This window comes from Carcharhinus amblyrhynchos, chromosome 1 (genome assembly GCF_965287045.1).
Source record: "Carcharhinus amblyrhynchos chromosome 1, sCarAmb.v2.hapA, whole genome shotgun sequence".
NCBI classification, from domain to species: Eukaryota; Metazoa; Chordata; class Chondrichthyes; order Carcharhiniformes; family Carcharhinidae; genus Carcharhinus; species Carcharhinus amblyrhynchos.
Window position 1 is genome coordinate 81,488,534 of NC_137324.1, and position 21,127 is coordinate 81,509,660.

General features: G+C 38.9%; 1 protein-coding gene across 1 annotated transcript in view; it reads left to right on the top strand.

Moving 5' to 3' along the window:
• The window catches only part of LOC145342369 (tyrosine-protein kinase Tec-like), a 152,824-nt gene that overhangs the window by 67,653 nt on the left and 64,044 nt on the right, over nt 1-21,127 (top strand). Inside the window, exons 5-8 of the mRNA XM_080187901.1 lie at nt 11,753-11,834; nt 13,562-13,690; nt 14,619-14,656; nt 17,800-18,017. Of these exons, the coding sequence (XP_080044027.1) occupies nt 11,753-11,834; nt 13,562-13,690; nt 14,619-14,656; nt 17,800-18,017 (467 nt within the window). The remainder of the gene's footprint in view (nt 1-11,752; nt 11,835-13,561; nt 13,691-14,618; nt 14,657-17,799; nt 18,018-21,127) is intronic.

The following is a 21,127-nucleotide window of genomic DNA, read 5'->3' on the forward strand; positions in this document are numbered from 1 at the left end:
GCATTAATAAGGACCCCATGTAAGCCAGAGAGAAGTATACAGTCGCAGAGGGAGGAGCCGAGGCCCACGCCATGGAGTTTGGAGATGAGTTTTTTAGGAAAATGGTGTTGGAGACTGAGCTGTAGTCAATAAATAGGAGTCTGACATAGGTGTCTTTGTTAGGTGTCCCAGGGTTGAGTGCCGGGTACAGGCATCTGCTGGGACCTGTTGCGGCAATAGGTGAACTGTAGTGGATCCAGGCAGCCCAGGAGACTGGAATTAATTCGTGCCATGACTAACCTTTCAAAGCACTTTATGATATTGGATGTCAGAGCCACTGGACTTTAGTCATTCAGGCATATTGCATTTATTTAGCCAATATTTAGCTAATTATGCCAAATCTAAACTAAACCTAGTTTAAACATAGAAAAGGAGGTAACTTGTCAACGCTTGAATTCATTTGTGAGTTTTGACTGTCTGCAGCAAGCAGGCACAAGAGAAGGCATGCAGAATAAAATTACCTCAAAAGGAAAATGCAACCAGCTAAATGGTGCATCTTTCATTATAATCGACAAAGGGGCCTTCTTGAGGTAGGAACAGTTCAGTAAGGCAATTGTGGGAAATTATTTTAGGAGGCCTGATTAATTTAAAGACTAAATCTTTTCATTAAACATTTCATTTCACAAAGGCAAGGAGAAGTTGATTCAGTTCGATGAAATTCTTAAACTAGTTGACATGTTAGAATCAAAAATATAACAAATTAACAATATTAAGACGAGACAAATCTCATTTTGGCCAAAATGGGAGATCAGTAGTTCCACCTACAACAGCTAATGTGCTAACAGGCTTTCACAAAAGATATCAGATTTCATGCCAAAAAAAGTAGAATAGCTATGTTTTTTTGATCAGATTTATCTGACCCGCACTTAATTAACAGCAATTTCATTCATTCGTTGGTCTGTCAATCTACTAATGACATGTCTTTCAATCAATAATTCTCTGACACCTTCAAATATAACTCTGTTATTTGTCAGCCTGTTTATTGGATGTTCTTTCCCAAAAAATGGTGGCCCAGAAATGGTGTCAGGTCACTTACTGACACATTTAAATTGCTGTTCTGATTGTTGTCATCTTGCATATTGGAGTCCTAAGACAAGGTTGGAATCAAGGTCCTATGCATTAGCTAAAAATTCAGAAAGGAGAAATTTACAAAACAGCTTACGATATGTTTAAAAATACATTTAAAAAAATGTTTTTGGTTGTGCCAGGAGAAGCAGAAGTTCCTTGTTACTCTATCTCTAGAATCATCCCTCACCCAAACTCTGACTATTGGCGGAATCATTGTGATCAATTTTCTATCTTTCCAGAATCTGGAGGACTTTTGCTCTAAATAAGATAATCAGCCCTTCACTTTATTATATTATGGGAAGATTATAGCAATTCCGAATGTAGTTTCTGTTTCTGAAAATTATCAGTCCATTATAGTGTGCAAAAACAATTGAAACATGAAGTTAAATTTGTCTAAATGAGCAGCTTTTTATTGGATGCAAAGAGGTTTACATTATTTGTTCTGTGCTGCATGCATATTACTTAGTAGAGTAGCTGCCTATCTATGAAGGAAGTGGGTAGTTCCACAATTTCCTGCCCAATGCCTTTGTATTTTAAACTGCCAATAAAATGTGACCTGTGGCTCACGCTGCAAAGCAAATATACAGTAAATGTAACCTTAATGTGAACAATTCATTCAATTATTTAAACTAATTATTGTATAACTAATTTTGTATTTTGTGTTTTTTTTTCATGTGGTATCACAACATGGATAATATCCCACTTGAGAAACTGGGGGTATTGAACAAATTAATTGTCAAATGGACAAGTTAATGCTCACTATTACAAAATCAAAACTAAATTTTCTTTAAAATTATTATCAAGGATGAGAACGGTGCTCCAGTCAATAAAAAAAAATCTGAATTCAGATTAATCTTAGGAAAAACCTGCATGCCGGGGACATGAATTTAAATACAACTTGTTTAATTTGCATATTATATTTACTGTTGCTGAAAAGGCATTATTCGCATTGTGGAAAGGTTAATTGTTGAGGTTTCATGAGAAACATAGGGTGAATTTCTCTTGTGTGTACATTTGTAGCATTCTTCACTCCAAATGGTTGTTAATTTTTGAGAGCAATGTGGATGCTCAGTCATTTGAAATAGAGATTTTTGGACTTTAAGAGAACAGGATATGTTACATCACTACATCAAACTTAGAAGCTGAAACACATCTGAATGGATTTGTTCCATCCCACCATTTCAGAATTGGGTGGGAAAGTGGGGTTGACCTTGACAATCAGTCAGGATCTTGTTGAATAGCAGAGCAAGCAGAGGGGCCATTTGGCCTATTCACTCTCCTCTCTCTGTCCTTATTTAGACTCTGATTTTCGGAGCAATATGTGGCTTCATAGAAAAGCAAAATACTGTGTATGCTGAAAATCTGAAATAAAAGCAGAAAATGCTGGAATAACTCTGGAACATGGGACTAAAGAGCAGGAATAAACCGTTTAGCTCTTCAAGCCTGTTCTGTAATTCAATAAGCTCATAGCTTATTTGGCTGTTGTCTGAACTAACCCAAACCCTTGACTCCCTTGTCTATCAAAAACCTGCATTATGAGATAGGTAGGATCTTGCCTTTTCAGCTGGTGAATTCCTAAGGGGGACTTTCGAAGGAAAGACCATTTACTACTAATAAATGTTTTAATAAATAGACAGGAAGCAGAATATTAAATTCTATTGATCTGAAAATATGGGCAGTAGGAAAGCATGAAAGGTTTTTATATTTTAGAAGAGATGTTTCAGTGCAACTAAATCTGAGATGAAAGGGAAAAAGATATTCAGAGGAAAGTGTTTAGCTGGTTGTGTGAAGGAGATGTTTTGAGTTCAGATCTGTGCTGAGCGAAGGTGTAACAGTGGTGAATTTGAAGCAGCCATCCAGTCAAGCCAGAAAAGTCTTCATTTTCAGGGAGCCTGTTTCTGAACTTTTATTTTGGGTTTCCACATCAGACTGAAGGTATTTGAGAAGTCATGTGATGTACCTTTATTAAAATGACAGCAATTATTGGGCTTGAATAATATTACTGAATTGTTATAGTTCAAAATCTGTAAAGGAGTTGTTGCCAAGAACACTGTTCTGACCAATTTTTTGGACAGGTCGTTGGGGGGGATGGGTGAGGCAGGGGATCTTCTGTTAGACTATTTTAACTTTATGTGCTTAAGTTTTTGTCTTAATCTTCTAAGTTTTAAAAATAAGGAATTACTGGGGTTCAATCCTCCTGGGGTCAGTAGCCTTTCCTCCTCATTTTCAGAATAATTAAATATGATTTCACTTTCATAAACCCATGCTGACTCTCCCTGATCAAATTAGGATTTTCTAAATATCCTGCTGTAACCTCCTCAGTAATGGCTTCTAGTAATTTACCAATGACAGATGTTAGGCTAGCTGACCTGTAATTTACTGCTTTCTGTTGCCATCTGCAGCATTTGTGTTTTCCTCTTCCCAGATTCTGCCTGACCTGCTGAGTAATTCAGTATGTGGCTGCATTTAATCTTCTAAAGTGCACCATTTTACACTTGCCTATATTGAAATTCATTAAACATCCATGCTGCAAGTTTGGTAATGCTTCATTAAGGCCCTAATGAGAAAGGAAGGAAAATATTAATACATATCTTGGTCAACTGGGCTAATCTATAAAATTATTATAATAGACAATATAGCATGAAATCTCATTTGAAACAATTTTTTAAAGCGGCATCTTGGCCTTTTGGCTAAGATGCAAATGAGATCAAGACTTGGAGGAGGTGCTTGCTGCAAGTTGCAGCAAGTGAGACATTCCAGATCCAAGCTGACAATATAGTAAGAAATCTCAACACCAGGTTAATATCCAACAGGTTTATTTGGTATCACAAGCTTTTGGAGCACTGTTCCTTCAGGTGAACAGAGTTGGGTTCACAAACATTTCTTACTGTGCCCACCCCAGTCCAACGCTGGCATCTGCACATCATGGTTACCCTGACGAGGCTCATACCAGAGGAATTTCTAAACTTGAGGCAAACTATCAGAGATGCTATCTTTTTAAACAATAAAAGGTGCTAATGCCATTTCCTGGAACAGCATAAAGCTTCCTTGCATTTCTAAAGAAGAATTCTGGTCCCCAGCAACGCTGGGGCAAAATTTGCTGTCCTGACTACCATGGAAATCGGAGCGGGCAAGAGGGGGCAGACCGTTGACCTCTGGCAGGATTTTCTGGTTTCGGGATGAGCACAGTCAGAAAATCCTGCCCACTGTCTCCAAGGACAAAAGGAATCCTGACTCCTATTTCACAACTTAAGATTTCAGGCCTGAGAAAATATGTCCTTTGTCCAACACCCTAGGAGAAGCAGCGGGAGTTATGTCACATGACCTCCCTCAAGTTGTTAGAACGTGTAATATTGCCATATGGACCTGAAGCCAAGTCAGTCACTGACCTCTGAAAACAACAGTAATTCCCAGTGTACAGCTTGTTGCTGTCTACCATCTTGCCATCAAACAGGTAGCAGCAGAAAGAACTCAGGATAGTTGCTTAGCCCTCAACTGCACAGAGAACTACCACTTCTTCCAGGTATCTATACCACTGACCCACCATGATCCTCCTTCAAACTCCCAACATGGGACTTCCCACTATCGTCTCCCTGACTACGCCTCATGGATGGACAGGTTATGTGAGTGGGCAACAAGATAGAGTAGAAAAGCAGAATATTTTTTAAAAGGTGTGAAATTCGTGAACGATGATCGGAAACAAGGAAATCAAAATTAGCATGCAGGTACAGCAAACAATTAGAATGTACAACATAAGAGTTAGGAACAGCAGTGCAGCATTTGGCTCCCTTACCTGCTCTGTCATTTAATAAAATCATGCCAGATCTGATTGACCACCCAATCTGATTTCCTCAGAAGGTTACCCTTATCCTAGAAGTCAGTTTAGTGAATCTTCTCTGAATTGCTTCTCTGACCAATAAAACCATAAGACATAGGAGCAGAATCAGGCCACTCAGTCCATCGAGTCTGCTCCTCCATTCAGTCACGGCTGATATTTTTCTCATTGCCCTTACTAATCAGAACTTAAAGACACTCAATGATCTGACCTCCACAGCTTTCTGCAGTAAAGTTCCACAGATTCACCATTCTCTGTCTGAAGAAATTCCTCCTCATCTCTGTTGTAAAGGATCATCCCTTTAGCCTGAGGTTGTGCCCTCTGGTTCTAGGTTTTCTTACTAGTGGAAACATCCTCGCCACATCCACTCTATCCAGGCCTTGCAGTATCCTGTAAGTTTCAATAAGATCCCCCCTCATCCTTCTAAACTCCAATGAGTACAGACCTAGAGTCCTCAATTGTTCTCATATGACAAGCTCTTCATTCCAGGGAACATTCTTTTGAACAACTTCTGGACCTTTCCAAGGCCTGTACATCTTTCCTTAGATACGGGGCCCAAAACTGCTCAAACTACTTCAAATGGGATCTGACCAGAGCCTCATAAGGCCTCAGAAGTACATCCCTGCTCTTGTATTCTAGCCCTTTTGACATGAATGCTAACATTGCATTTGCCTTCCTAACTGACAACTAACCTTAGGAGAATCTTGAACAATGACTCCCAAATTCCTTTGTGTTTCTGATTTCCTAAGCATTTCCCCATTTAGAAAATAATCTATGCCTTCACTCTTCCTTCCAAAGTTCATAACCTCACACTTTTCCACATTGTATTCCATCTGCCACTACTTTGCTCACTCTCCTACCCTGCCCAAGTCCCTCTGTAGTCCCCCCGCTTCCTCAATACTACCTGTCTCTCTACATATCTTTGTATCATCTGCAAACTTAGCAACAATGCCTTCAGTTCCTTCCTCCAAATCATTAATGTATATTGTGAAAAGTTGTGGTTCCCAGCACTGGCTCCTTAGGCACGCCACTAGTCCTCGGCTGCCATCCTGAAAAAAATCCCTCTATCCCCACTCTTTGCTGTCTGCCAGCCAGCCAATCCTCTATCCGTCCCAAAATTTTATCCTTTACACCGTGGGCTCTTAACTCATTTAACAATTTCCTATGCAGCACCTTGTCAAAGGTCTTTTGGAAATCTAAATAAGTTATGTCTACTGTTTCTCCTCTATGTAACTTCCTTGTTACCTTCTCAAAGAACTCAAACAGATTTGTCAGACATGACTTCTCCTTGACGACGCCATGCTGACTCAGTCCTATTTTATCATGCACTCTGAAGTACTCCGTGATCTCCTCTTTAATAATGGATTCTCAAATCCTGCCAATGACCGAAGCCAAGCTAACCGGCCTATCACTTCCTGCCTGCTGTCTCCCTCCCTTCTTAAACAGCGGTGTTATGTTAGCTACTTTTCAGAGCTCAGGGACCCTCCCTGCCTTGATTGATTGGTGGTGATTTTTCAGCAATGTCCCCACAATTTCCTCAGCTATCTGTTTTAGAACGCTCAGGTGTATTCCATCCAGTTCAAGTTACTTTCCACCTTCAGACTTTTCAGTCTGAAGCTTCTCCTTAGTGATGGCCACGACATTCACCTATATCCCCTGATTTTCTTGGAGCTCTGGGCATGTGTTATACCTTTCTTAAGGTCAAAACTATGTACGGTACTCTAGATGTGGTCTCACCAATGCCTTATACAACTGTAGCAAAACATCCCTAACCTTCCAGTAAGTAACAACATTCCATATGCCTTCCCAATTATTTGCTGTACCTCTGCACTAAATTTTCCTGATTCATGCACCAAGACATCCAGATCACTCTCTATAATCCCTATTTAGAAAATGTGCTTTTTTAAAAATTCTTCCTGCCAAAGTGGACAAGCTCACATTTTCCAACATGAATCTTTTGCTGCTTTTTTTTTTGTCCACTCACCTGACCTATCTATATCCTTTGCAGGCCTTTTATGTTTTTTACATAGAAACTAAGAGCAGGAGTAGGCCATTTGGGCCTTTGACCCTGCTCCACCATTCAATATGATCATGGTTAATCCTTTACCTCAACGCCACATTCTTGATTTCTCCCTATATCATGTGATGTCATTAAAATCTAAAACTTTATCTATCTCTTCCTTGAATACTTTCAGTGACTTAGTTTCCACAGCCTTCTGTGGAAGAGAATTCCACAATTTCATTGAGAGAGGAAATTTTTCCTCTCAACTTATTTTCCAACCTATCTTTGTGTCATCAGCAACTTATCAACCGAACGTTCAATCTCTTCATCTAAATCATTGATACAATGTAAATATTTGAGGCTCCAACACGGATCCTTGTGGCACGCCACTTGTCACATTTTGCTAACCTGAAAATGACCCATTTATGCCCAGTCTGTTTCCTGTTGGCCAAACTACCCGCTGTCCATGATATGTGATTTCTTACCTTTGCTTAATAATGTTTGATGTGGCACTTTTTCAGATATCTTCTGGAAATCTAAGTACAACACATCCAAAGGTTCTCCATTATCCACCTAGCTGGTTACTTGCTTAAAAAACTTTAAATTAGACAAACACTACTTCCCTTTCACAAAACCATTTTTGCTCTGTCTGATTGCACAGAGATTTTCTTGGTGCCCAGATATAACCTCCTCATAATAGAGTCCAGCACTTGCTGTATCAGATATGTTAAGCTAACTGGCCTGTAGTTTCCTATTTTCTGTCTTCCTCCTTGCTTCAGTAGACAAATTCCATTCACTATTTTCCAATCTGATGGGACCATTATGGAATCTATGTAATTTTGGAAGATTAAAACTAATGCATCCAATATCTCAGCAGCCACTTCTTTTAAAACCATAGGGTGAAGTCAATCAAGACCTGGGGACTTATTAGCATTTAGTTCTACTAATTTTCTCAGTACCCGTTCCTTGGTGGTTGTAATTGTTTTAAATTCCTCCATCATTTTCACCACTTGGCTCACAATTATTTCTGGCTTGTTATTTTCCGTTTTCTACAATAAAGACAGATGCAAGTATCTGTTCAGTTCATTTACTGTTTCCCTCTGTTATTAATCAATGCTTACTTTCCTTTTCTAAACACCTGTAGAAAGTCTTATTACCTGTTTTTATGTTTAGTTGGTTTTCTCTCATTTATTTTTCCCTCATTATTCTTTGCTGTTGTTTTTATTCTGTTCAGCCTTCTGCTGCCAATCTTCATGGAATTGTATTTTTTTATGCTACCTTTAACTTGTATAGATAGCCATATCCAGTGTGTCCTTCCCCGAGAACCTTTCTTTCTCAATGGAATGCATCTTTACTGAGTTTTATGAAATAACTTGTTCAATGCCATTGCGTTCTACTCCTTGACCTAATTTTTCAATTCATTTTAGCCAGTTCTGTTTTCATACTCTCGTAATTGCCCTTATTTAAATTTAAAACACTCGTCCCAGACCCACTCTTATCTCCCTCAAACTGAATGTGAAAGTTAATCTTGCCATGATCACTACTACCTAGGAGCTCCTTTATTATTAAGTCATTAATTAATCTTGTTTTAGTGAACATTATCAGAACTAGACTACCCTGCTCTCTGGCTATCAAACATGCTGCTCTGAGAACTCATCTCAAAAGAACTTTGAACTCATCTTGCAGGCTATCATTGTCGAGCTGGTTTGTGCAACGTGCGTGTAAATTAAAATCACTAATGATTGTCATTATAACTTTGTCATAACTCCCCATTATTTAGTCCTGTATACCCCATTACTTAGTCCTGTATACCCCATTACTTCTAGGGGGCCTATAAGCTACTCTCAAGTGAGTTCCTGCCAATCTTGAGTAGTCCTGAAAAAAGAGACATGTTGAGGCCATTCTTGCACTCAGGAAGACACTTCAAGAATGCCAATATAAGAGGGAAAAACAAATTATACTGTATGAGAAGGAAACACTGGTTGTTACAGACATTGTTATGGGGCTATATCAACTTGCCAAACATTATATGAAATTTAAACCAGGCCAAGGCGTTGCCCTGAGGAATGAATCAGTGAATGGCTATCACTTAATTTGTTTAACAGAAACCGGTGCAATGTGTGTATATATTTTCTTTGTCTGCAAAGAACAAGGCCTTGTGTATTAATATATATGGCTTGTAATTTATGCAAATGCACTGCAAATCCGACTGATGATGATAAATTGGTGTCGGGGTAATTAAGAGTGCACTGAGGATTATTTAGTGGATGCTTTCCAATCATGGAATTGCACCTAATGTTGGACGCTCTTGAGGCTTTCAAGCAAAGGCTGGTTGGGAATGGTCTGATCTTGCCTATTGCACGCATGCTGTTTATTGCAATCCATGAGTCTTTGGGTTGTTTGGATTGCATACCTAGCACCACACCAGCACTGGATTCATATACCACATTTACTCATTCTGTGCTAGGCAAGGCCTCTTTATAACAGCATCCTGTTAGTGGTGAATAACACTCATGGTGCTATTGCTTGGTAGCAACGTGAAACAGCTAAACTCACCTGTTGCTCAAGTTTTTAAGGTACCATACTCTTCCAGGGTAGTCTGAGGTAATTTTTGGGGCCGAAAGTGACTGTCTTCAGCTTGTTCGTGATTTTGCATGATATACAGTGCAAAATGATCTAATCGCGGTAGCCATTCTCCTGCAGGATGCCATTGATGCATCAAGCTTGGACAGTGAGCAAATGGCTCAGGCCCAATGTTATCAATAAGACAATCTTCTAACACAACCATTGTGTTATTCTCTCAAATGAGTGGGCAGGAAGGTTGATTTGAAATCCAAGATCAACCATGATATTGAATGGTGGAGCTGGCACAATTGGCCTGATGGTCTACTCTTGCTCACATCTCTGTGTTCTTCTGAATGTTTGTCACTTTAACTTGTATAGTCCATCATGGTCTAATACCTTTTTTTTGTTGCTTCTATGATTGTCCCATACTTTACTCTTCTTTATAGTTTGTTAATTTAATTCTGTAGCTTTCATAATTGTTTCATTATTTTTTGACTTATTTCCAATCATATTAAGAACATAACATAAGTACTAGGAGCAGGAGTAGGCCATCTGGCCTCTCGCACCTGCCCCGCCATATCCTTTCTCAAGTATGGAGACCAAAATTGTACACAGTACTCCAGGTGTGGCCTCACCTGCACCTTATGGAGTTGCAAGATAACCTCACTGTTTTAAAACCCCATCCCTTTAGCAATGAAGGACAAAATTCCATTCGCCGCCTAATTAACTGCTGCACCTGCAAACCAATTACTTGAGATTCCTGCACAAGGACACCCAGGTCCCTCTGCACAGCAGCATGCTGTAATTTTTTACCATTTAAATAATAGTCCATTTTGTTGTTATTCCTACCAAAATGGATGACCTCACAGTTACCAACATTGTACTCCATCTGCCAGATCCTTGCCCACTCACTTAGACTATCTACATCCCTTTGTAGACTTTCAGCATCCTCTGCGCACTTTGCTCTGCCACTCATCTTAGTATCATCTGCAAATTTTGGCACACTACACTTGGTCCCCAACTCCAAATCATCTATGTAAATTGTAAACAATTGCGGTCCCAACACTGATTCCTGAGGCACACCACTAGTCACTGATCGCCAACCAGAAAAATACCCATTTACCCCCACTCTTTGCTTTCTGTTAGTTAACCAATCCTCTTTCCATGCTAATACATTACCTGTAACACTGTGTAGTTTTATTGTATGTAGCAGTCTTTGGGTGTGGCACCTTGTCAAGTGCCTTCTGGAAATCCAGATACACCACATCCACAGATTCCCCATTGTCCACTGCACATGTAATGTTCTCAAAGAATTCCACCAAATTAATCAAACATGACCCCCCTTTCATGAGCCCGAGCCGCGTCTTACCAATGGGACAATTTATATCCAGAAGTCTCACTATTTCTCCTTGATAGTAGAGAAAATGCTTGAATCTATAGAAATTAAGCTAACTGGCCTGTAGTTACCGTCTTTTGTCTACCTCCTTTAAAGAATGGCATCACATTTGCTGCTTTCCAATCTGCGGGCACCATCCCAGAGTCCAGCAAATTTTGGTAAATTACCACTAGTGCATTTGCTATTTCTCCTGCCATCTCTTTTAGTACCTTGGGGTGCATTTCATCAGGGCCAGGAAACTTGTCTACCTTTAGCCCCATTAACTTGCCCAATACTCCCTCTTTCGTAATAATAGTTTCTCGGTCCTCATCTGCCATAGCCTTCCTGTCATCAATTTTTGGCATGTTATTTGTGTCTTCCACCTTGAAGACTGACACTAAATACCTGTTCAATACCTCAGTTGTTTTCTCATTTCCAGTTATTATGTTCCTCTTCTCATCCTCTAAAGGACCAACGTTTACTTCAGCCACTCTTTTTCATTTTATGTGTTTGTGGTAACTTTTGCTACCTGTATTCCCTTCGGTCACCAAATCCTTTAATGTCTATTTACTTATATTATGACTTTCTCTTTATTAACCTATACTTTTTCAATATTAGTTAGTTTGTTCTTTTAAAGATAATATATTTCTCTTGAACACTCTGGATTACTGTGTTAAATATTTCTCATTGTTCTACCTGTTATATATTTCAAAACTATGATTGAATTAAAATATTTATTAGTCCTTTATTACTTTTTAAAATGAGATGAGCCATGAGTCAATTTTGACAATTTTATATCCCATGTGAGTGATACAATGGCCAGAATTTTTATGCCCCATTATTGTAACTTTAACTTCTTTTGTTCCAGGTTATATATGATTGTAATACCTTATATGTTTTTGCTCCAACTGCTGAGAGCAGAAGCATGTGGGTGAAAGCAATAAAAGAAGGTAAGATTTATAAGTAACAATCTTTTTCTATTTCATTCTTTATTCGCTATGGAATATGGGCATAGCTAAGGTCCTTCTTTTATTTTTGTTTGCATGGATGGTTTGTTTCGTATGGGGTACTTTTACAGTTTTTTGCATGGCCACACATACATGGTAAGTTAAAGTTGCTGAGGATTTTTGAGTTGTTGCACAACCATGTTAGGCTGGTGTTTATTGCTCATCCTTGATTGCCTTTGAGAAGGTGGTGGTAAGCTGCTGCTGCAGTGATTGTGTACCCACCGGTCAGGAGATCTAGGATCTTGATTCAGTGATGTTGATTGCGTTACTCACAGTGAAGAATATATATACTCAATGAAATTCCATAAAATTGGTGGAAAATAACTTTTAAAAATTTTCAAATTTCAAGAAGACATGCAAAATTATGCAGGTGAATTCCTAAGCTTGTGTGCCCTCAAATCAATTCCCCATTATGTCAGTGGGATTTCACAATTTAAATTAAATTTAAATTTCCTTCAAATTTTCAGCTTCTTTGTTAGCTTTAATTGCACTCAGTAGCTATCCTGGTAGAGTTACGTCATACCTAGTACGGGAAAACTATAAAACTAGGAAAATGAATTAAGTTCACCTTTTTGCTGAAGAGTAAATTTTTGACTTTGGGAATATGGCGTATCTATGTTTGGAAAATAGCGCTGTCTCAAAAGCATGCAGAGATAGGAGGTAATAAGAGACATTTAAATTGTTATGGTTCTTCATATTGAATTTATAATTTGGGGGATGTAGCAAACCTGGCTTTAGGAAAGGTTTTGCAGGAAAGGAAATAAATAAAGCACATGCTGAACTGTTCTAGTTTTCACTAGAAAATGGAACTTGCAGAAGATCAAATTTGTGGAATTAGTAAAATTGTTAGAGTAGTTGTTCCATCAGCCTTCCTAGGTTGTGAATAATGTATGATGTTGGGAAAGGGCAAGTGAAACAATGGTGGGAGAAAAAGTGCATACATCAAAAGCAGAGGAGTCACCATAACAGCCACACAGCCAAATTTCCCACACTGATGCTCAGAAGAGGTTGTAATGATAACACACAGGAATCTTACTGCATCCTGTTAGATGGCTAGCCTCAGATACTGAAATCAATAATATTACAGCTGAATTACCTGAGTAGAGCAGGGAAGAGAACCGATTCCTTTATTGAGTGTGTAGTTCAATAGCATAGAGTAGGTCCAACAATTCAGACAACTATTTCACTTTAACTCCATTTTCAGTTACTGCTATAGCATGGCAAATAAGAACTTTTGTAGAACACTTTTGGAAAGATTAACTAGATTAGGTAATGTTATTGATACAATTATTACTATATCATCTGTGGAAGGAGTAATTTTGATTGAAAAGTTTTTAGTCGCTCCACACTGTTTATTTGTTAAATTTCAGTGCTGATGATATCAGCAGTGCAGAAAGCCATGGCACGTGGCCCTGGTACCTGATGTGTGGGCCTCAGGCAGCTAATTCTAACCTCACCAGGGTTTCATGAGGGGAGTACCTTTCAACTTCAACTTATGAGTTTAAACAAATTACTTCTAAGAATACATTCAGTCTGCTTCAGACATTGTGGAGCATTAGATTTGGAAAAGATCTGACTGTTCTCAAATTAGAATCTGTTTTCCTCAAAGGAGCTTGTGTGATCATCATTCTTTGATGCTAATTTGTACTTTTCTTTTCTTTTGAAATTAGAAATAAGAAATAATGAATTTATAGTACCAAAATATCATCCAAAGTTCTGGACAGAAGGATCATGGCAGTGTTGTGGACAAGCAGATAAACTTGCTCCAGGATGTGAAGAATATAACCTCTTCGGTGATAGTAAGTATTTCATTTCTTATTGCTGACAAAATAAGTGTTTTATTTGGAAGCAAACTGAGCAATTACCATGCTGGAGCAGCTCAAAGTTAAGTTCCAGGACTAGATTTAGGTGGGGGTGTGATTTGATTCTTAGAAGTCAGCCATCATTAAGACAATTGGGGACCAATCTTGCTCAAAGAAATAGCTTTAATTGGCCATGACGGCTTGAACTGCACTGAGTACTGAAGGATCCTGAGCAGGCAGCCTTGATGCCTGTATTTCCCAATTTCTGGAGAGGTATCCAAAACAGGTATTAGGCCCCTCTTTTAAATAATGAAGCAACCTAACCCCTGTTTTAGCTGACTGTCGGGGACATCTGAAAGAAAAATGGCTCAATTTCAGGTCAAACCATTATCATATATCTCGGATAAAATTTGACCCTCACTGCATTGAGGCCGAAATGTGCCCTGTTGACCTCAGGATGTCCCAAAGTGCTTTGAACACAATAAATTGCTTTTTAATAAGTAGTTATTGTTTATAGGTGAATTCAGCTGTCAATGTTGATGTGCTTATTGCATAAATGATTATTACATGTCTAAGCAAATAATGACCAAACTGTACAAAAAAATTCTGTCAAGAACACACATCATCGCAATTGCTACTTCAACAGGATTCCTGTGCATTTTTAGTCTTTTACCTAATATTGAGTCTTTCTTACCTTGCAAATTTCTTGATTTGGCTAAGTTTTTAGCTTGAAGCTTTTTTCTGAGTGTGTTGAATATTTATTGATTGTTCCTCCCTCCAGCATTGACTGTAGAAATATCCATCAATCTACAAACCAAATACTTTTGATTATGATTAAATATGTTCTTCAGCCATCTTTTAATAGATTTCTTTTGGAGATTGCCATAATACTTTCTTTATTGAAAGTAATGTTTTTTCTTTTTAGTTACTCGAAAACCACTTCCTCCAACACCAGATGATGTGGTGAGAAATTATTTTAATAATTCATTTTACTTTTTAGTTTGCTATTTTTTGCATGCCCATATTAATGGTCAATTACTTACTGTAAACAATATTTCCTGTAGTTGTTAGTAATGAAAACTAAATAATTGGTCATCAGTTATTCGCTATCATTGAGAAAAACAATTCCAGCATCTCTTGCAGGCCAATTTATGTTTGAGCATTAGCTTGTCCTCCAAAGAAGTGACGTGCCTTGCTGACCCTAAGAAGCATTCTGGCTGTCATGGGAGACAGTCAACTGTGCCTAGGGTCAATGTCACTTCTGTATTGACCATGGTTTGTTGCAACTATAGAAGCTGGTTCATGAATGGCAGTCCCTTCTGTCGCTGGCATAGTTGAATAGTGTTGGCCCGAAGTTGACTGATGACTTTCCATTCCAGTGGGTTCTCTTTATCACCATCTGGTCTTCACCATCTGGGTGGCATGGTGGCACAGGGGTTAGCCCTGCTGCCTCACAGCGCCAGGGACCTGGGTTTGATTTCCAGCTTGGGTCATTGTCTGTGTGGAGTTTGCACATTCTCCCTGTGTCTGCGTGGGTTTCCTCCAGGTGCTCCGGTTTCCTCCCACAGTCCGAAAGATGTGCTAGCTAGGTGCAAAGGCCATGCTAAATTCTCCCCCAGTGTACCTGAACAGGGGCTGGAGTGTGGCGACGAGGGGTTTTTCACAGTAACTTAATTACAGTGTTAATGTAAGCCTACTTGTGACACTAATAAATAAACTTTAAACTTTAAAACTTTAGCATTGAGCACAGAATTGTCCATTTGTGAAGACGAGTGCTACAGTTGCAAGAAGAGCTTCCTTGGCAAGGCATGTCCCAAGAATGTAAATGGAGAAACCTCTGGCTGGAGAAAATGGAAGTCACTGTTTAGAATTGTTGAACAGCGACAGGTCAATGAGGAGTTGGTTTAGACTCAAGGATGTCTGATAGAAATTTACAAGACATTGTGATCTAAGCAGCATTGGATGGAACTCTGGCAGACATCAATATAAGTGCATCACTTAGCATTATTCCTGAATCGCTATACTGTGGAAAAATTGCATCAACATCAACTGGGGAAATCATACACAGCATTATGAAGTTACGGAAGAGAGAAAATTGCTGATGGCTCAATACCACTCGCACCATGTTGTATTAGCTCTTTCTAGACAATACAAACAAAGCTGAAGGCAGACATAAAGGTTGAATAAAGATCTTTAATGGAGGCTGCTATGTGTGCTGCTCATGTCAGGTAATGGATTAGTTAGATAGTCTTTTCCCATACGTAGAGGAGTTAAAACTAGCGGGCATAGGTTAAGGTGAGAAGGGAGGAGTACAAATAGGTGCAGAGGAGCAATTTTTTCTCACGCGGTGGTGAGTGTCTGAAACAAGCTGCCAGAGGTGGTAGTAGAGGCAGGTACAATTTTATCTTTTATAAAGCATTTAAATAGTTACAGGAGTAGGATGGGTATAAAGCGATATGGGGCCAAATGTGGGCAATTGGGACTGACTTAGTGGTTTAAAAGAAAAGAGTGGCATGAACAAGTTGGGCCGAGAGCCTGTTTACAATGCTGTAAATCTCTATGACTCTAAGTCTATTCCCTTTTTAAAACACATGCACGTCCATTGTGCAATGCTCTCTCTTGGAATTCACAAAAATTACAATGAATGGATAGCTTTTTCATGGCCGTGATAAACTCTCCAGTATCCTGACTGGGCAATTGCTTCCTTATTCCAAACCAAAAGATTTCTGCAATCTCCACTGGCTTGGAACTGCAGTGCTGCTCAAGCTTACACAAAATGTCTGACCGCAGCATTTCCTTTTCGCCACTGTCTTATTAGCAGCTGGATTATCAGAATCTTATTAGGAGTGAAAATCATCTCTAGCTGCTCCACAAATGTTCTGAAAGCCTCTTGGTCATGGCCATGTTCTCCCAGATCCCCAATAATACATGTTGAAGCAACCACTTTTGAAAATTAGTTCACCCACATGTACAAACAGCTTTTATTCCAGGATAGGATTTTGTAGCCTATAATTCAACAAAAAAAAGAGTTCCTCTGTTGGTTTGTTGGCAGTTACTCCAATCCAGTTTATTCAGCTAGGGAAATCCATAATTCCATCTTTGTCCCATACTGTGATATTTGTAAGACAGAAACATTGGTGTAGGCACGTGGTGTTCGAGTGCCCAAGTGGACTGTTTTATTCAAGTTTTCTTGAATGCATACGTAGGGTCACAAAAGAGAACCGTTACAATCAAAGGCTGTTCTTAGTGAATGCAAAAAATGCTTCTTTATAGGATATTGGTGGCTCCTGACTTGCAGGCCATTTATCTTTCAACAATTTGTTATAGGATTGTGAATAACTGGAAATGCAGATAAAAGCATCTTATATGAGGGTCATCCAGACTCAAAATGCTAGCTCTATTCTCTCTCCACAGATGTTGTCAGACCTCTTGAGATTTTCCAGCATTTTCTGCTTTTGTTTGAGCTAGAAATACAGGATCAGTCGTTTGTCTCTTCTGGTTTGTCCATTTAGTTTCTTTGATCCAGTTTTAAACACCAAAATTGTGGTCTGCTTGACAACTTGAATGGGATGTTAACCTTGTTCTGTCACATTAGTTTCACTCCTATTTTACCTCCATGAAGGCTGCATGAATGGCTGAATGTTAATAAATGCATCTGGAGAGGTTCCAAGCAGCGTATGTTTATCACAAGAACCACAGAATTTTAACAAGCTTTTTCCTTAGCGCAGGATGTATTTGGGTGTGTGCTCTTTAAAGTGAAAGTGGTTCTCTGATTATAGTTCAATGTTTTGCTGCTTAAGTGAATAGGGTAAAACTCAAGTTGACTTGCAGATTGGGTGCAAACTATTTTTTCTAAAATCAAGCTGTTATTTTTTTCTGTTTAAAGAATCATAAGGTGCAAATGATAACTGACTAGAAGATGCCCAAATACCTTTGTGCTTTAGACGCTTGTTATCCAATAATACGTGGAAATCCGATGTAACTTACACCACTGGTTACTTTTTGGTTTAATTTCATAATTTTAGCCAGATTTGGATATTATTTAATTCATAGAAATGACTTTGCGTTAAATGGTATTCTATCTTGCCCTTTATTCTATTTAACAGCTACGTAACAACCAACAAGGATCTTTTTATAAGCCTCCATCTCCCCTACCACGAAATGAAGATGAGGAGGAGGAGGAGGAAGAGGGAGAGGAGATGGTTCTAGCAATGTATGACTTTGAAGCTTTAGAGGCCCATGATCTAAACCTAGTTAAGGGTGAAGAATATGTCCTGTTACAGAAATGTGATGTGCATTGGTGGAAAGCAAAAGATAAAAATGGGTAAGTGTCTGTTACTTTTACTGTGCGGTGTGAGCAAACACATGATAATTCTACAGTGAATGTAACTCTGAGACGTTCCATTGCTATTAGTACAGGAAGTGCTCAAAGCCATACGCCAAACTCCATATATGGCACTGAAAGCGAACTCTTACTATTATGGGGAGTCGCCATTCTTGGGATCTTCATTGTGGAGATTTAAAATTTTTTTAAAAACTTTTTTTTTGTTTTAGAATCTTCGTTCACTTTGATTTCTGTACCTGATTTAGCATTGAACTCACTATTTTAAATTCCACTTCCTGATTTAAATGGTGCTGTTCAACAATTTTTTCAGTGATTAAGGAGATAAACTATTGTTAATCCTGTTCAACACAGGTCCTGAAGCCTTGTAGAGCACATAGCCTTTTTGGGTTGTTGGTTAGAAGGGCCGTGCAATGCAAGAATCCATAGATGGTCTGTAGGCAAGAGTAATGAAAAGCACTGCTGACCGCAAAGTCAGACCCATCATCATTAGTTATGCTGTGAAATGAGCACTTTAGGCTCTTGATAGCTGAATCTGTCCTCCTATGCTAGATAGCTGTCAATTAAAAGAATGACTGATATAGCACATCCTGTTTGGCACTTTTCAAGACTACTGTTTAATTAGCTTAAAAAGTTTAAGTTCGATAATTTTAGTATTTGATAGTTCATGAGGAAATGTTAAGAATTAGGATTTTTCTGAATCTTTATGGTAAGCTTCTTGTTTGTTGTCTGTCTCCCCATTAATAACCATAACTTTTAACTTTATTGCTCATTTGACTATGTGACCAACAGATCATAGAATTGTTACACAAAAAGATGCTGTTCGTCCATTGTGTCTTTACCGGCTCTCTGCAAGAGCAACTCACCTAGTCTCACTCCTCTGCAAATAGTTTCTCTTTGGATATTTATCCAATTCTGTTGAAAGCCTTGATGACTCGGACTCCACTGCACTCTTAGGTAGTGCATTCCAGATCTTAACCATTTGTTACACTAAATAATTTCACCTTACGTTTTCATTACTTTTTTTTGCCAGTCACCTTAAACTGATGTCCTCTGGTCTTGACCTGCCCTCCAAATGTAACCGTTTCTTCATATCTGCTGTGCTCTGATTCCTAATGATTTTGAACTCTCTATCTTCTCTGAGGTCAACAACCGCAGCTTCTCAAACTACCCATGTAACTGAAGTCCCTCATCCCTCGATCCACTCTTGTAATTCTTTTCTGCACCCTCTGCAGTACATTCAGATCCTCCCTAATATGAGTGATTCTAGAATTGAACACCATGCACTCTAGTTGACAATCAATCATAAAGAGATAGTGTTGTATGCTGCAAAGTGAGAGGAGTGAAACCCATTACAACATGGATGTTGAATGACTGCATAGATAGAGCAGTCTTCCAAAATAAATAACGAGGGAAATTTTTAAATGCTGGCCCTCATTTTTCACTAAGTAGGCCATGAGGACCTAATTCATCCAACTGGCCACTTGAATCAGCTTTCATATCCACCTTTAAATGGGTTCCCTTATGTTCCCATCCAAAAGTGATGGGGAGATTTTACTTTAAACAGATCAGCATTCTATGACTGTTGGAAGACCTCAAATGCAAATTTCAAAGTGAAATGACCAGATCGTATGTGACTAATGCTGTTTCACTGCGTATTGAAAACCCAACTGGTAAATCTGAAAGGGACTACTGGACACAACTCCAAAAACATATGTTTTGATTTTTTAAGCACAGTTTTGTAGGGTCCTATGAAATTATTCCAGCTTGTTGCCCCACCATTCTTGCAATCTGTGTTTCCTAGGGGTTTTCTCCCTTTTCCACAGGCCTTGGACACTGCAGCCGAATGATTTTCTGTCATCAGAAATTGGTGAGCTCCAACTTAAGTGTGTCTTTGGCACCCGTAACCTGGTGAGAAAATTTTCATTAGGCCTGAACCTGAAAGTGGGTTGGACTTTTCAAACTCCCATGTGCTTTTGGCATATCACAAATACTGATTCGATCAGTGCCCAGCTGAATGTTTTCCCACCTCCACCCCCACCCATATTTGTTCAATATTATTGAACCTTAATTTTCTATATGCGTTTTCCTTTTCCCCTCTCTATCTCCTTCTTCTTCTCTAACTCTTTCTTCTCTATCTCCTTAGCTGCTTGCTGTATAGTTTAGAAACCCTGTCTTTTCGTGATGGCGAGACTGTGCAACCTCCAGGTTTAATACTTGCTCTGCTTAGTATTGTGCAATCCTTGCTGAGTACTGTAGCATCATTCTCGAGTACTCTAGGCAGTGAAAGCATTGATTCAGCAAAGTGGTGGAGTGGGGGGGGGGAGTGGATATCGGGATGGAACAGGTGAAAGAAAGAAAACGGTAACTACAAATCAAAAATCAGGACTATTGATTCTGTCATGAAGAAAGGTACAAAAGTTAAATGGACAGCAAAAAATATAGTTTTTTTGTAAACCTGGAATAAGATGAAACCTGGTGCATGAACAAAATTTATCTGAGCCATGAAAAAGACTTGGCGAAAATAAGGGATGTGTAAATTGCTGAGTAAAGCAACAACAGCAACTTGCATCTTTCACATTGGAAAACCACTAAAGGAATTTTACAAAAGTGGAATCATCCAACAGTTGCCCCGAACCAAAGAGGTGAAAACTAGGATGTATGACTAAAAACTTGGCCAAATTCATAGGTTTTACAGGGATTCCTAAACAGACAGAGGAAGATGAAGAGTTTTTGGGATGGAATTCAGAGCTTCAACCTTATACAGTTGAAGGCAATTGTGGAGTCTAGGATGTGGCAAATGCACTGGAGGCCTGCAGTGGAGTAACAATAAGTTCTTAGAGGATTATGGAGCTTGTAGGAGCATTTTAGAGACTGAAGTATTATGCTGGCTTTTTCTGAGAGATTTCTCTTGATTAATTCAGCTCAGCAAATACAAATAACTCACAAAGGCAATAAATTCTGGTTGAAGATGCACTTTACTTTGCCCAGGCCTGGTCCATGTATATGGGAAAGCAATTTAAGGCAGCTCAAATTACTCTAATTAAATTTAGACATCTGTCCATCTTAATAGGATGGACTAATCATGTTAT